This window comes from Triticum aestivum, chromosome 6A (assembly GCF_018294505.1).
Source record: "Triticum aestivum cultivar Chinese Spring chromosome 6A, IWGSC CS RefSeq v2.1, whole genome shotgun sequence".
NCBI classification, from domain to species: Eukaryota; Viridiplantae; Streptophyta; class Magnoliopsida; order Poales; family Poaceae; genus Triticum; species Triticum aestivum.
Window position 1 is genome coordinate 456803727 of NC_057809.1, and position 14899 is coordinate 456818625.

The following is a 14899-nucleotide window of genomic DNA, read 5'->3' on the forward strand; positions in this document are numbered from 1 at the left end:
TATTAATTTTATAGTAAAAGCACATGGTCAACCAAAAAAGAAAATCAAGCTAGAAGTCCCACATAAAACAAAATTCTTAGTTAATAGATCCAGAAAATGATAGATTTTTGAAATCACCTTTTTACATTATGAACAACCGACAAATCTGAATTTTGCCTTCATAGACCAATTTAACATCAAATAAGAACAACCTCAAGCGTGTGCTCTAAATTTTCTTTTTTGGTGTGTACTAATCTAATGTCACGTACATACAACACACATGTTTATAATTGTGGTACTCTTTTTGGAAATGGAACGTTCAAATTATGCATCCGCAAATTAAAGCTGATCAAATATATATAGTTCAATCAAATGGGATTAGAACCATCAAATTGTAATTCAATCTGTGTACACTTTCTTTTTGCGGGGAATTTGTATACACTTTCGAGTTTCGACACATTTAAGATAATGCGAGGGCCACTTGGCTAGTTAAAAAATAATAATATTTCGCAAAAAAAAAATTGGATTCGCTACGAGAAATTTGTTCGAAGTAGAGTATACTAGTTTTTGTGGATATCGATGGCTAACATTGGCTTATTTGAGTCCCCGGAACAAATATGCATGCAGTAAATATTTCTTGTCTTGCCGTATCTACTTCGGAACAGTGGCCGTGATGAGGAAACCATCGCCGTCGGGCATGACGACGACGAGCCCTTCGTCTCCGCCCGACACGATCCTGTACGACACATGCACGGGCTTGACGTCCCTGATGGTCAGCTCCTCGAGCCCCAGCTCGCCCCACTCCGCAGCTTCCAGCGCGTGGCCGGCGCCGCCCTTCTTCAGGCCGTCCGCCGTGACCGACGTCTCGACGGTCGTCGCCCCGCGGGCGGGGTCTCCGGGGGCGACGACGAGCGTGAAGCGCGACGGCCTGTCCGCGCCGAGCTCCTCGCTCGCCCGGTCGATGCAGGCCGCCGCGAGCGCGCGGGGGTCGCCGGCCGCGGCCCTGAAGAGCACGGTCTGGGCGTGGATGCCGTCGGCGGCGACGGAGTGGACGGGGAAGGACCGGATGCGCTTGCAGCAGATCTCCGGGCGCTGGAAGTAGGCCATGTACTGCATCATGGGCGTGGGGGCGACCTTGCCCTGCTCCTTCATCTCGGCGTGCGTGCGCGCCCACGCCCGGAGGAACCTCGCCAGCGACAGCGGGTCGGACAGCAGCACCGTGCAGCTGACGCCGATGGCGTACCCACCGCCCTGGAACCGGTTCAGCTGCAGCGCATGCACACGAGGTCGATCAGGCCACCAGAATACATGCACTTTTTTTCGGATAATAATAATTTGAATAAACGGGAATAAAAGTGAATGTTACGACGGCCTATTAGTACTCCTTCCATTCTAAAATACAGTGTGATTGCGCTTCTTGAGGTTCAACTTTGACCATAAATTCAACCAACGAGACCAACTGCGGCGGGAGAAAAAAATTATATAATTGAAAACTTCTTTTGAATATGAATACACTGATATAATTTTTTGCTTCCGCCACAATTGATCTTGATAGTTAAATTTACGGTTAAAATTAAAATACAGGGATAGAGGAAGCACTATATTATGGAATGAAGGGAGTAGTAAGACTGTAGAGCGTGGAATAGAGGCCCACTGTGTCGCTCGTGGACGAGTGGGCACGCCCGCTCAACGGTGCACTGCATTGAATGAATCGCATTCAACACGTCAGGTTGTTATTAGGTTTGGCCATTGAATGGGTTGCATTCCCCAGACGTCACTCACATGATGCATGGCGCCCGCCGCGGCCGATGGATGTCTCTGTTGTTGGTACCGGCATATTTAACTTGGTCGGCGACGTTTATCGGCCATATAAATGCGTGGTTACTTGGTCTAAGACTCGGCCATGAAAGAGTAAGCTGGTTTTGGCTAGGGGAAGAAGGAGGTCATGTAGCAGACGTCATGTGCAACAAACAGCAAGCCGGTTTTTAACAAACTTGTCAACTACTGAGACCACTTTATTTTCTTGCCCGAAAAGAACCAAGCGTGCAACCGCATCTAACTGACAAAACATTTCCAGCAAGAGGATCGAGGTATACTACCCAACGGTGATGATGGTCGCTACTCGCTAGAGATGAACTTTTTTATTCGTTCACAAAAGAAAAGAAAGAAGATGAACATTTTTGGTAGTTAGGTTAGGCCGAAATACACACACATATGTACGTATATATTGATTTGACTGGTTAGCCGAGCAGCCAGTCAGACACCGCTATAAATGCCGAACATGAACCTCAGATGTGTACTTACTAGGGTTCCCAGATGTAGGGTGGGTAAATAAATGGGTGTCATTTCTGTTTGGCAGGGGGGAATTCACCGAAAAGTGATCGCAGAGGCCGAGCTCCACTGAGCTCTATATACATTTCTCAGCCAAAATACATTTTTCATAACTCAAAAAAATCTGAAAAAATGTTTTCATATAGACATATACTTAAAGTATACGTGTACAAATTTTCATAAACATATGTATCCATATGTGATGTATACAAAAAAGACAAATACACAGATTAAAATAGGCTTTTTCTTTGTTGTATTTGTGTCAGATTTTTGTCTTTTTTGTGTAGCATTCAAATGATCAAATTAGTTACTGAAAATTTATACATACTTAAAGAACATGCATATGTATTTGTACAACAAAAATTGGCATTTTTTGAAACTTTTAAATATATTTTGATTTTTTTTTGGTAAAACGGGCTCCCTGAAGCCCGGTCTCTGCGACGCCTCACTCGGAATTCACGGACTATACTGGTGTCATATCGCTATCTATACTGGTGTTTAATCAGGTGCGCCATGAACTGGGCAAGGATTCCCGAAGAGTTCTTGGCTGGTCTAGGTTAAAGAAACTCGCGCGCTCTTAGAGCAACTCCAATGGGGCGACTCATTTTGTCTGTTTGGGTCTTCCGGATATGAAAGCTGGCCTAACAGGGTGACCCAAACGGACACAGTGTCCGCTCGCTGTCCGTTTTGTGTCTGCTCGGACCCATTTTCATCTCAAATGTGGGACACATTTAGGTCGGAGACGCTTTCTGTGGCCTCCTCGTCCGCCCCCCCCCCCCCCCCTGCATGCGAACACTGGCCCATCTGTCATTGAGGGCCACCCACCCATCCCACCCCCGTCTCTCTCCTCCTTTTCTCTGCAGATGCGGGCATGGCGCCGGCTGCTTCGGCCTCCATCACGAGCGAGGCGTCGCTTCTTCCTCCCGTTGCCAAGCACAAGCAGCTGCCGGCGCAGCGCGGCCAAGCGCTCGTCGTCGCTGTCCTACAACCACGTGCACCATCGGCAGATGGCCGCGCGCGTACGCCGTTGGTCAATACTGCATGCTGGTGCTGTTGCCCGCGGCACGCGTGCTAGCTAGCTAGCCGCCGCTGCCCAGCGTGCGTGCTGGTGCTGCTGCCAGCCGCCGTTGGTCGCGCGCGTGCTAGCTAGCCAGCTGCCGCTGGTCGACGCGCCGCGGCGTCACCTCGCTCCGCCCGTCGTCGACGCGCCGCGGCGTCGCTTCGCCCCGGCCTTGCCTCACCGCTCTCAACTGCGCCCGGCCGTGCCCGTCCTCGCCTCGCCGTACCCGGCAGTGCTCGTTCTTGACTCCTGCGGCCTTGCCTCGCCGCGCTCGTTCCCGACTTGGCGCGGCCTCGCCTCGCCGCGCCCGGCCGCCCGGGACGGGGCGGGAGCTCGTTGGATGACCGGGCGAGAGCTGCGGGGCGGTAGCAGCAGGGTTGGGCCAGCTGCGGCAGCAGCGGCGAGCTGGCGCGGCAGGCGAGGTGATGCCGGAGCTCGCCTTTCAAGTGTTCGACGAAATGACGACATGGACATGTCTAAAATGCATCCGGCGCCCGTTGGACACACCGACCGACCCAAATAAAAAGACGGATACGGACACGCGGACAGGTGACCCAAACGGATAAAAAAGGGACAAAATCTGTGTCCGTTTAGGTCGTTCAATTGAAGTTGCTCTTACGTACACGCCGGTATACGAGTTACCGGACTGTCAGTGACTTGTAGTATCTTTCTTTTGTTCCTGATCCTTGAGTTGCACTATCTCAAAGGGAAGCTCCGGCTGCGAGCCTTTATGTTTGTGATGTTTACGTTAGCAATCAACCTGTAATCCAGGCACCACCCGGTCCTGGATCGTACCCAACTTGTTTCTGTGTGGCCTAAATTTTTTTTGCTAATACCTTTCATCATAAATATTTTTGCTGATTCTCAGAACTAAAGGTTTTTTTAAATCCAAATGACGTGTGCAAATCTAGCAAGATGCTTGTGTCTATTTTTGTAAAACATATATTAGAACAATATAATGGTTAGACGTCGATCTTACAGTTCAGAAAAATAGCCGAAATTTTAAACATTGTCAGAAGCTGGTGCGCGTGCATATACCTGCATGAAGAGGAGCGAGCACATGTCAGGATCCTCCGCGCTCACGTCGACCCACGGCGCCAGCGCGGCCTCCTTACGCGCGCGCTCCTTGTCCGCCAGGAAGTCCTCCATGGTCACCTCCACCGTCGCCTGCTGGAACCTCACTCCGGCGTCGTTCAGCTTCACCTCCCACGACCCGTCGGCGTGCCGCCGGAGCCTGCCCGCCATCTCCGGGAAGAAGCACAGCACCTCGCCCAGGGACTCCTTTACCAATATACCTTCCTCCAGCGGCGCGTCGTCGCCGCGGTAGTAGAAGACCGCGCGGAGGCGCCGCTGCAGCGCGGTCGCCGGGAGCGGCGGCGCGGCCACGGCTATGACGCGCGTCCTGTCGGGCTCGACGACGCGAGTCGGCAAGCCCGTCTGCACGGACTCGATGTGCACCTGTGGCGACGCCGGCGTGGCTGCCATTCTTGGAGCTCGGTCGGCTGCGTGCGCCTCGACGGCGGTGGCCTGGTGGGTTTCACGGCTCGTCCAAGGATATGCTTGCTGTACTACTTGGTGGATGTCTGGAACAGAGGAGGTCCCCTATTTATATCATATATATGATGGTGTAAATACGACTGGATTGTTCCAATATTAAATGCTGCGGGCGCCGATGGCAATGTGTATCAGCAATGCCAGGGCAAGAACTTCCACGGTGCGTTTGGATTTAGCCAAGTCCACCTCGTCAACGCTTTTTTGAGTCAAAAAATATCTGTTTATGTTACCCTAGCTCATTATTTGGTCAGTTTTAGCAACAACAAAAACTAGAGGCGGAGAGATCTTCTATATCACGAGCTAAGTGTAACTCGAATGGTTAGATTCTCGATGGTGAAATCAGCCCATCAGGGTTCATGTCTTAGGCTTGGCACTGATGCTCACATTTTTCTAGATTTATTTCAGTCTTTTCAACGAAGTTCGTTCAGTGGAGAGGAGACGTTGCTATCGACTACGAGGCGTCTGTAGTGGCTTCATCAATCTTAAGATGTAGCTCAGTCATTTATAGTCCCTTGCTATTTGCTCGGTTAAAAGATAAATGATCTATTGCATGACATTGTCATACATTCATTAATGAATAGATTAGCAAAGGTGTAGAATCCTTCGTTATTATCCTTGTGCTGAAGCTACGATACCCGTCATGATCATGTATGTTATGTGGATTTTGATCCTTTGTGATGCGTTGATTCATTTAATTTATCCGTACCTCGTGAACACGATGAACTTGTTCTTGCAAGTTACGGGATTTGCTCAGAGAAGAGCAAAACTCTAAGCTTGGGGAAATTGATGAGTCAAATTTCGTACTACTTTTTACTTCGAGATTTGTGTCATAGACTTAGGTTTTGTCGGAACTTTTTCGCGCTTGTGCACATCTTCAGGATCCTATTTGTGAGGAGTTTTGAGGCATTAGAAGGAAAGTAAAAGAATATGGGGTAAAAATCAAGTCAATATACGTGATAGGAACCAACCATATGAAGCCACAAGCAACCACGAGGAAAACCTACTGCATAGCGGATCTAGAGGAGAAAACATCTGGTATGAGCGGTCATAACCACCGCCGCCTTCTCCTCCTGATCGACTATGTGACCCCCATGTCTTCGGACTGGGGATACGAGATAGAGAGAAGCCAGAAACTCCATCAAATCAAAGAACCCTAGCCTCCGAAAGGGATCCGGAGGGGGTCCGGCAAGAAGGCTCTGACCCAGCATAACCTCATTGAAGGAGAGTCTGGCATCAACAATCGTCATCACCATCCCTTCTCCATATCTTTGTAATACCGAACCCTACTACGTACTCGATGTATTACTTTGATCTATCATTCATGATTACGACAATTATCCATATGATGTTGTCTGTCTTTATGTCTGAGTTATCCCTAGTTCTCGGGGATATGAAGGTGCCCTAGTATGTATATAGGTGTTGAATGCATATAGGATATTAAATCCCCATTTGTATGTTGAGTTAATAACCTTCATGAATGTTACGTAAGGGGCCCCACTCAACATTCTCGACTTATGGTCATGGAGTGTATTACTGTTGTTGTAAAGGTAGGGATATGGAGGTAAAGAGGTGAGAGTAATATCCTCTCATCTTCCCCTTTGCAATTGATAGGGGAATAACAAAGAACCGACCATTGGTTGTGTCCATGGGGTGACTCTTAATTATCATTTCCATAACATGGATGTGGGGAGGAACGATAGTGGTGTCTGTGATAAAAAGAGTACACATGTAGCTCATATATCGTACCAGGCTCTGCCCATTATAAACATCAACGAGAGGCTTGATTATCTGAACCTAGAACTATGCAGTAGCATATGTTACGTTAGACACATACTAGTGAGAAATCCACATTCTCAAGTGCTTTTATTTTAGCCCAACTGTTGATTTCATTATTTCCATACCCTTAGTTACCCATTTACCTTTCTCAAGTGCTTTTATTTTCAATCACATTTTTTGTGGGGATTTTCAGTCACATTTTATCCTTACAACTACAAACTTTTCTCAAGTACTTTTACAGTCACATTTTATCCTTACAACTACAAACTTCTGCAACCCTATGTTCTAGGCCTTAACTAACTTGCACGAATGCTTTATAGACATCTATACTCTTACTTAAAAAACTATAACTAAACCATGTGCACTTGTGGCTATGAAGCTTTTTTCTGGTGCCCTTGCCGGGTAGCTCAGCGCTTTTGGTTTTTTATTTTAAGTTGTAATTTATTATTGTGTACTAAGTTATTTGTAGGTCTAGGCAACCATGGCCGAGTTTGCACATGTGTACCAACTCGCCGCAACTAGGGCCACCTATCAATTACAACTTAATATCTCTAGGGCAGAGACCCAGTGGTGAACTTATGAAATCAACCCAAGTTTACTCAATTTGCTGCAGATTAAACAATTTACAGGGGATGGTAAAGAAGAAACATACCAACATGTGCAGTTTTTATGAGATATGCGGGACATTTAAACTTAATTAATGCTTTCACCTATGATAAAATGAAACTAAAATTACTAGGTCATACTCTAACCACAAAAACGAAAGCATGACTACTTATTCACCCTGTAGATACATTTGCCACCTAGGAGAAATTATCTGGCACGGTCCATGCTCGCTTTTATCCGGAAAGGAAAACTTATGAAGCAAGACACATGATTGGAAACTTCCTACAAAAACCAGGTGAAAGTTTGGTTAAAGCTTATCTAACGTAGTGTTATCTTCTTGATCAATGCCCTCACCGTAATTACCCACCGTGGATGATACTGCATTTCTATTATGGAAGCTTGGATAGCCAGTATAAAGGAACAATATACCTTGCATCTGGAGGGCCATTTATGGGTTTACTCAAGCTTAGGGGTTGTTAGATAGAATTTGATTAACCAAGAATCTTGGGATTTAGGTTTTTGTAGACACTCTTGGGATTTAGATAAAGCAAGTAAAGGAGGAGTAGATCCGATTATGGTTGTGTTAAAATTTACTCTGAATCCGGTCAGATAAAAGACTTGAGTGGAGATTTTTCATGTGGACTCTGACATTGTTTTGTAGATTATAAAGATTTTTCTAAGCACTTACGGGTCCCCAAAGAAAATTGGGGTCACTACACCAAGAAAGCCAAGGAGGCAAGGTTGGTGTCATTCATAAATAAAATTGCAATGTTTCAGATGCGCCCAAAATCCAGCATTCTCAGAGAAAGACACAATGGGAAGGAAATAATATCATGCAAAAGCACAAGAAGAAGGTAAATGTGAGTCAATGTGGAATTAAATCTCATATAAAAATTATCAAGGAGCTTGTTGTACCTAAAGCGGTAGTCGATAATGATATATTATTGGATAAAGACACAACCACCTATATTAATGGGTGCACAGAAGGCAAGGTCTCAAGTAAACCTATCTTATCATGTTCCTTCAGAGGCACATCTTGCTTTGGCTTGCGTGACTTGAGATCTCCTGTCACTATTATTCCTTATAGCCTTTATGCTAAGATTATGATGATATAAGGTAGAACATCTTGTACTTGATACTCCATCACGTCAATATAATCAAAGCAAGACATAGGGTTTCACCTCTTCGATAGGGCCTGAACCAAGGTAAACATCGTCTGCCTTCGTACCATGTTACCATTGTTCCTAGACCTACACCTCGGGACTCCCTACCCGAGATCCGCCGGTTTTAGCACTGATACTACTCCATTGAAAATGTATCACTAATGAATTGGACTGATGCATGTTTGGTTGAGCATGGATATATATGCAATGTAATTAAATATCACAAGCCACATGATACTAGTACACAAAACATGAAAATTGCTAATTAGTCCTTGAATCATGAAATAGAAATACTTACTCCTTGATGCATGCATGTAGGGGGAACGAACAAGAACATACAAAAACGTACAAAAGCATCAAGAATGATTGAATTGATATGCTTGAAGACAAAATAAAGCAAGAAAGAGGGTGCAGTTGAAGAAGAATAGACCAGGCATCTGAGCTCATGAGACGACGAGGAAGGAGGAGCCCAATGATACATCTCAAATGTATCTATAACTTTTATTGTTCCATGATATTATTTTATCACTTTGTGTATTTTTATAGCATTTTATATTACTTTTTTTGGACTAACCTATTAATCTAGTGCATAGTGCCACTTGTTGTTCTCTGCATGTATTTGCTTTACAGAAAATCCATATCTTCGGAGGTCAATATGTCGTGTGAATTTAATATGATTTTTTCAAAGCATGAAGGTTCCAGGAAGCATTGGGAGGCAACAAGAAGATGCAAGGGGGCCCACACGGCCACCTGACACCGCCAGGCCCTAGGGCACACCCCCTAGCTATGTGGGGCCCACACTTACCGCCATTCGTCCATTCCACCGCCACAAATTCCTATAAATAGAGACACCCTCCAAGATATTTTTATTCAATTTTTTCTACCGCCGCAAGCTTCTATTCAAGGGAGATCCAATCTAGAGGCATGTTCCGATACTTTGTCGGAGGGGGAATCCATGGCGGAGGCTTCTTCACCTTGTTGCATGCATGACCATGTGTGAGTAGTTCCCTTAGGACCTTAGGGTCCATATTAGTATCCAGATGGCTCTCTCATTTAGATCTTCAACCATGTTCTCGTGAGCTACCTCACGGGGTCAATTCGACGTAATTCATGCATGCGTTTGTTGGGATATGACAAATTGTCACTTTATGATTAGATTGTTCACTTAATATAACTGAATCTTTCGAGGTTTTCTTGTTGTATAATTAAATAGCTTTGCATGCTCCCCTATCTATCTATTTCTACATCCAAGTTTGATGGGTTTTTCTTCAAGAGGAGTGGTGCTTTGTAGTGGGTTCAATCTTGCGGTGCGCTAACCCAGTGACAATAAGGGCCCACACACTAATTGTATGGTTGCCACTGAGGATAAAACAGTGGTGTCTCGGCATATTTATTAATGTTTTGTTGTCTACATTATGTCATCATGCTTATTGCAATGCACTATTTCTTGTAAACTTAATACTTTGGGATGCATATTCTAGATAGTGGTCTTTGAGTGGAGCATTAGTAGTAGATGAAGTTGGATTAACGGTCTACTTATCACGGACATAATGCCTATATGAGATTATTCCATGAATGATCGTATTCATAAATATGAATATTCAAATTTAATTGCCGACCAACTATAATTTGTTCACCACACCACTTGCTTGTTTGCTAGAGATGCCACTAGTGAACCTATGCCCCCTTGGTTTATTCTCCTTTATTGAAAACAAATATATTCTTTGTTGCTCTGTTGCTTTTTATTTTACTTTGCTACCAACTATCTTTATCAGTTGCACTTAATCTTTTAACTAGCAAGACAAGGGGCTTGACAACCCTATTTCCATGTTGGGGACAAGTGTGTTTTGTGCTTTATGTGTAGGTACCGTTCACTTTTTTTGCTAGGTGACTCCTACTGGTTTGGTTAACCTTGGTTCTCTAACCGGGGGAAATACTTACTGCTCGGTTACGTCACCCTTACACTTGGGGGAACCCAGCCACTCTTAAGAGTAATTGAGCACACAACAACATGCACAACACAAGAAGCAGGAGAAGAGGAAACTGTCACTGGTGCAAGCAGCAAGATGAAGAGGAGAAGGGTTCTTGCGTTGGAGGAGTTTCAAGGTCCATTCTAGCTAGCAAACCAACTTCCTTGTGACTAATATTTGGGAGGAAGAAAGGGGTTGGCCGCCGGCTACTTTGGTACAAGGAAGAGAGATTACATGTTGGAGCAGTCTAGTGGTCGTCGGCCAGACGTCACATTGGTGTTTCTTTATTACTTACTTAGTTGCTAAGTAAGCATACATGATGAATTAGCCTGCAATAGATGGAGATGATGGGCTCCTATGTAGTATGTCATCTATCTGTGTGATTGATTAATTAATTGATTATGGCACTCTAGTAGTAGCAAAAGAACACAAAGGAAGGGGGAAAGTGAAGCAGCATCGATGGATAGAGGAAGAAAGCATTAGAGTAGAGCAATGTGAAGAGGATGGAGGAGCATCAACACTGCTAAGCAAAGGGAGTCAACCCAGGAAGAAAAGCAAAGCTAGAGGAGATGAAAGATGAGCAATTATAAAGTTGTGATAGAATTGGTGCATTTTATGATAATTCCATTGTTGAAGTGATAGAGGAGACGAAAAACTGGCATCCCTGCATCAGCAACACATGTCTATGAACAGCTCGATCCAACACGGTCAGGTACACTTGGCAGATCATAAGGTAAAATTAAGTCCAAGCTCAATTCGAGTGAAAAATAGTAAGTCCCCTTGACTATTTTGGTTCTTCATGAACATGAGTTTGCCTCTAAATTTTAATTTGGTCTATAAATACTTGTGGCCACCCATTAATGATGACACAGTCATCCATAGAAGATGTGTATGTAGATGTGATTTGATAGTGGGATGCAGGATAATCCTGACCAAACCTACTTCATCTATCAGGTTAGGCATGCCACGTTTCGGCAGTTTCTGTTACAGGAAAAGATCAATAAGAAAGCAACATTTATATATACTATAAGACAAGTGTGTTGAAAACATAATATTGAATAGAAATCTTACCAAGAGTTTGTTCTTAATGTTAGACTCCGTCGAAGTGTGCAGGAGTGGAACATATGGATGATAGGAATATTGAAAGGTATACTCGTTTAGAAACCACTCAATACGCTTAATAAACTTAATTGCATGGCCATTGTATTCCCATTTATTTTTGTGCCATTTGTAGTATCAATCCTCTTCACAATTTGTTTGTGTGTGGTATCCAGTTTGAAATAAGCTATGACATGTATATAAGAAAAGTTAGTTACAAGTTAAGTTGCAAGTTCAGGGCAAGAAGTAATGAATGTTGAATCGGTACAAGTAGTAAGTAATTATAATACTATACATAGATGGATGTAAAGAAAAATTTTATATAGAAGTACGGTAAAAAGGTACATACATGGATGAATAGCTTGAGCATTAGGTAGCTTGACAGATATGGAGCGATCAGCGTCGCCAACGAAAGTGAGTTGCATTTCCTTATCATCTCAGAGGTGGTACAGTTTCAAGAATTCTTTTTCAAGACTTGCTAGTGAAAATAGGTTTTTTCTTGTTTGTTGCTGACATCCACAACAAAAGTGAACCCTTATTCTGTCTCAAGCAAAGCTTTAACTTAAGTTAATTAGGCATATTTTTGTGATATTGTTCTTTTTAAAGAAATCATTTCTTAGAAAGCAGGGGATGACCTAAGAAACATGAAATCAAATAAAGAAGAGTTCTTATAGAGGAATATTAAGTCAATATTCTTATAGAAAGTGCACTGTATCTTACTGAGATTATTGTCTTTAAATAGTGCATTTGAGATAAGGATATGTAGCCTTAATTTTGAAATGCAAGAAGTGTAATTATGCGACTTGTATGCACAACAGAATTGATGTTGTTGGGGAACGTAGTAATTTCAAAAAAATTCCTACGCACACGCAAGATCATGGTGATGCATAGCAACGAGAGGGGAGAGTGTTGTCTACGTACCCTCGTAGACCATTCGCGGAAGCGTTATATCAACACGGTTGATGTAGTCGTACGTCTTCACGTCCGACCGATCCAAGTACCGAAAGCACGGCACCTCCGAGTTCTGCACACGTTTGGCTCGGTGACGTCCTCGCCTTCTCGATCCAGCAAGAGGGTGAAGTAGTAGATGAGTTCCGGCAGCACGACGGCATGGTGACGGTGTTGGTGAAGAACAATCTCCGCAGGGCTTCGCCTAAGCATTACGAAAACTATGACGGAGGATAAACTAGAGGGGACGGGGTTGCCGGCACACGGCTTGGTGTTTCTTGATGTGTCTTTGGTGCTAGCCCTACCCCTCTATTTATATGTTGAGCCATGAGGTCGAAACTTGGAGTAAAAGCCTCCTCAAAGTCGGTTTCACCCGAAAGGCAAGAGTCCTTCTCGGACTCCAGGGCTAGACGCCAGGGTTCCCGGCGTCTACCCCCTAGACGCCAGGGTTCCTGGCGTCTAGCCTCTGGTCTCCGCAAAACTTCCTTTTGCACTTTCCAAAAGCCTCGTGGGCTTTCCCCTTTGGCCCAGATAAAGTGTTCTTGTGCCCAAACATTTCTGGAAACATCCGGAACCCCTTCCGGTGAATTCCGAAACCCTTCCGGAGATCAAACACTACTATCCCATATATCAAACTTTATCTCTGGACCATTCCGGAGTTCCTCGTCATGTCTGTGATCTCATCTCGGACTCCGAACAACATTCGGTCATCAACATACATAACTCATATAGTACTATATCGTCAACGAACGTTAAGCGTGCGGACCGTACGGGTTCAAGAACTATGTAGACATGACCGAGACACCTCTCTAGTCAATAACCAATAGCGGGACCTGGATGCCCATATTGGCTCCTACATATTCTACGAAGATCTTTATCGGTCAGACCGCATAACAACATACGTTGTTCCCTTTGTCATCGGTATGTTACTTGCCCGAGATTCGATCGTCGGTATCTCAATACCTAGTTCAATCTCGTTACCGGCAAGTCTCTTTACTCGTTCCGTAACACATCATCCCGCAACTAACTCATTAGTTGCAATGCTTGCAAGGCTTATAGTGATGTGCATTACCGAGTGGGCCCAGAGATACCTCTCTGACAATCGGAGTGACAAATCCTAATCTCGAAATACGCCAACCGAACAAGTACCTTCGGAGACACCTGTAGAGCACCTTTATAATCACCCAGTTACGTTGTAACATTTGGTAGCACACAAAGTGTTCCTCCGGTAAACGGGAGTTGCATAATCTCATAGTCATAGGAACATGTATAAGTCATGAAGAAAGCAATAGCAACAAACTAAACGATCAAGTGCTATGCTAACGGAATGGGTCAAGTCAATCACATCATTCTCCTAATGATATGATCCCGTTAATCAAATGACAACTCATGTCTATGGTTAGGAAACATAACCATCTTTGATCAACGAGCTAGTCAAGTAGAGGCATACTAGTGACACTCTGTTTGTCTATGTATTCACACATGTATTATGTTTCCAGTTAATACAATTCTAGCATGAATAATAAACATTTATCATGATATAAGGAAATAAATAATAACTTTATTATTGCCTCTAGGGCATATTTCCTTCAGTCTCCCACTTGCACTAGAGTCAATAATCTAGTTCACATCTCCATGTGATTTAACACCAATAGTTCACATCACCATGTGATTAACACCTATAGTTCACATCGACATGTGACCAACACCCAAAGGGTTTACTAGAGTCAATAATCTAGTTCACATCGCTATGTGATTAACACCCAAAGAGTACTAAGGTGTGATCATGTTTTGCTTGTGAGAGAAGTTTAGTCAACGGGTCTGCCACATTCAGATCCGTAAGTATTTTGAAAATTTCTATGTCAACAATGCTCTGCACGGAGCTACTCTAGCTAATTGCTCCCACTTTAAATATGTATCCAGATTTAGATTTTGAGTCATCTGGATCAGTGTCAAAACTTGCATCGTCGTAACCCTTTACGGCGAACCTTTTGTCACCTCCATAATCGAGAAACATATCCTTATTCCACTAAGGATAATTTTGACCAATGTCCAGTGATCTACTCCTAGATTACTATTGTACTCCCTTGCCAAACTCAGGGCAGGGTATACAATAGGTCTGGTACACAGCATGTCATACTTTATAGAACCTATGGCTGAGGCATAGGGAATGACTTTCATTCTCTCTCTGTCTTCCGCCGTGGTCGGGCTTTGAGTCTTACTCAATTTCACACCTTGTAACACAGGCAAGAACTCTTTCTTTGACTTTTCCATTATGAACTACTTCAAAAACTTGTTAAATTATGTACTCATTGAAAACTTATTAAGCGTCTTGATCTATCTCTATAGATCTTGATGCTCAATATGTAAGCAGCTTCACCGAGGTCTTTCTTTGAAAAACTCCTTCCAAACAC

At 43.9% G+C, this 14899-nt stretch overlaps 1 protein-coding gene across 1 annotated transcript; it reads right to left on the bottom strand.

Moving 5' to 3' along the window:
• Positions 1-335: 335 nt before the first annotated feature.
• On the bottom strand, positions 336-4964 carry LOC123127885 (benzyl alcohol O-benzoyltransferase). The gene is made up of 2 exons (XM_044547738.1): positions 4409-4964; positions 336-1245 (listed from the first exon to the last, which is right to left on the bottom strand). The coding sequence occupies exons 1-2, from the start codon at positions 4853-4855 to the stop codon at positions 631-633; spliced, it is 1062 nt and encodes a 353-aa protein (XP_044403673.1). The 5' UTR covers positions 4856-4964; the 3' UTR covers positions 336-630.
• Between the last annotated feature and the right edge of the window lie 9935 nt (positions 4965-14899).

Excerpts from the sequence above, each read along its gene's own strand:
- LOC123127885 (XM_044547738.1), bottom strand. The coding sequence starts at position 4,855 with ATGGCAGCCACGCCGGCGTCGCCACAGGTGCACATCGAGTCCGTGCAG. Across the intron at positions 1,246-4,408 it reads GCTCGCTCCTCTTCATGCAG|CTGAACCGGTTCCAGGGCGG; the intron begins GTATATGCACGC and ends CATGCGCTGCAG.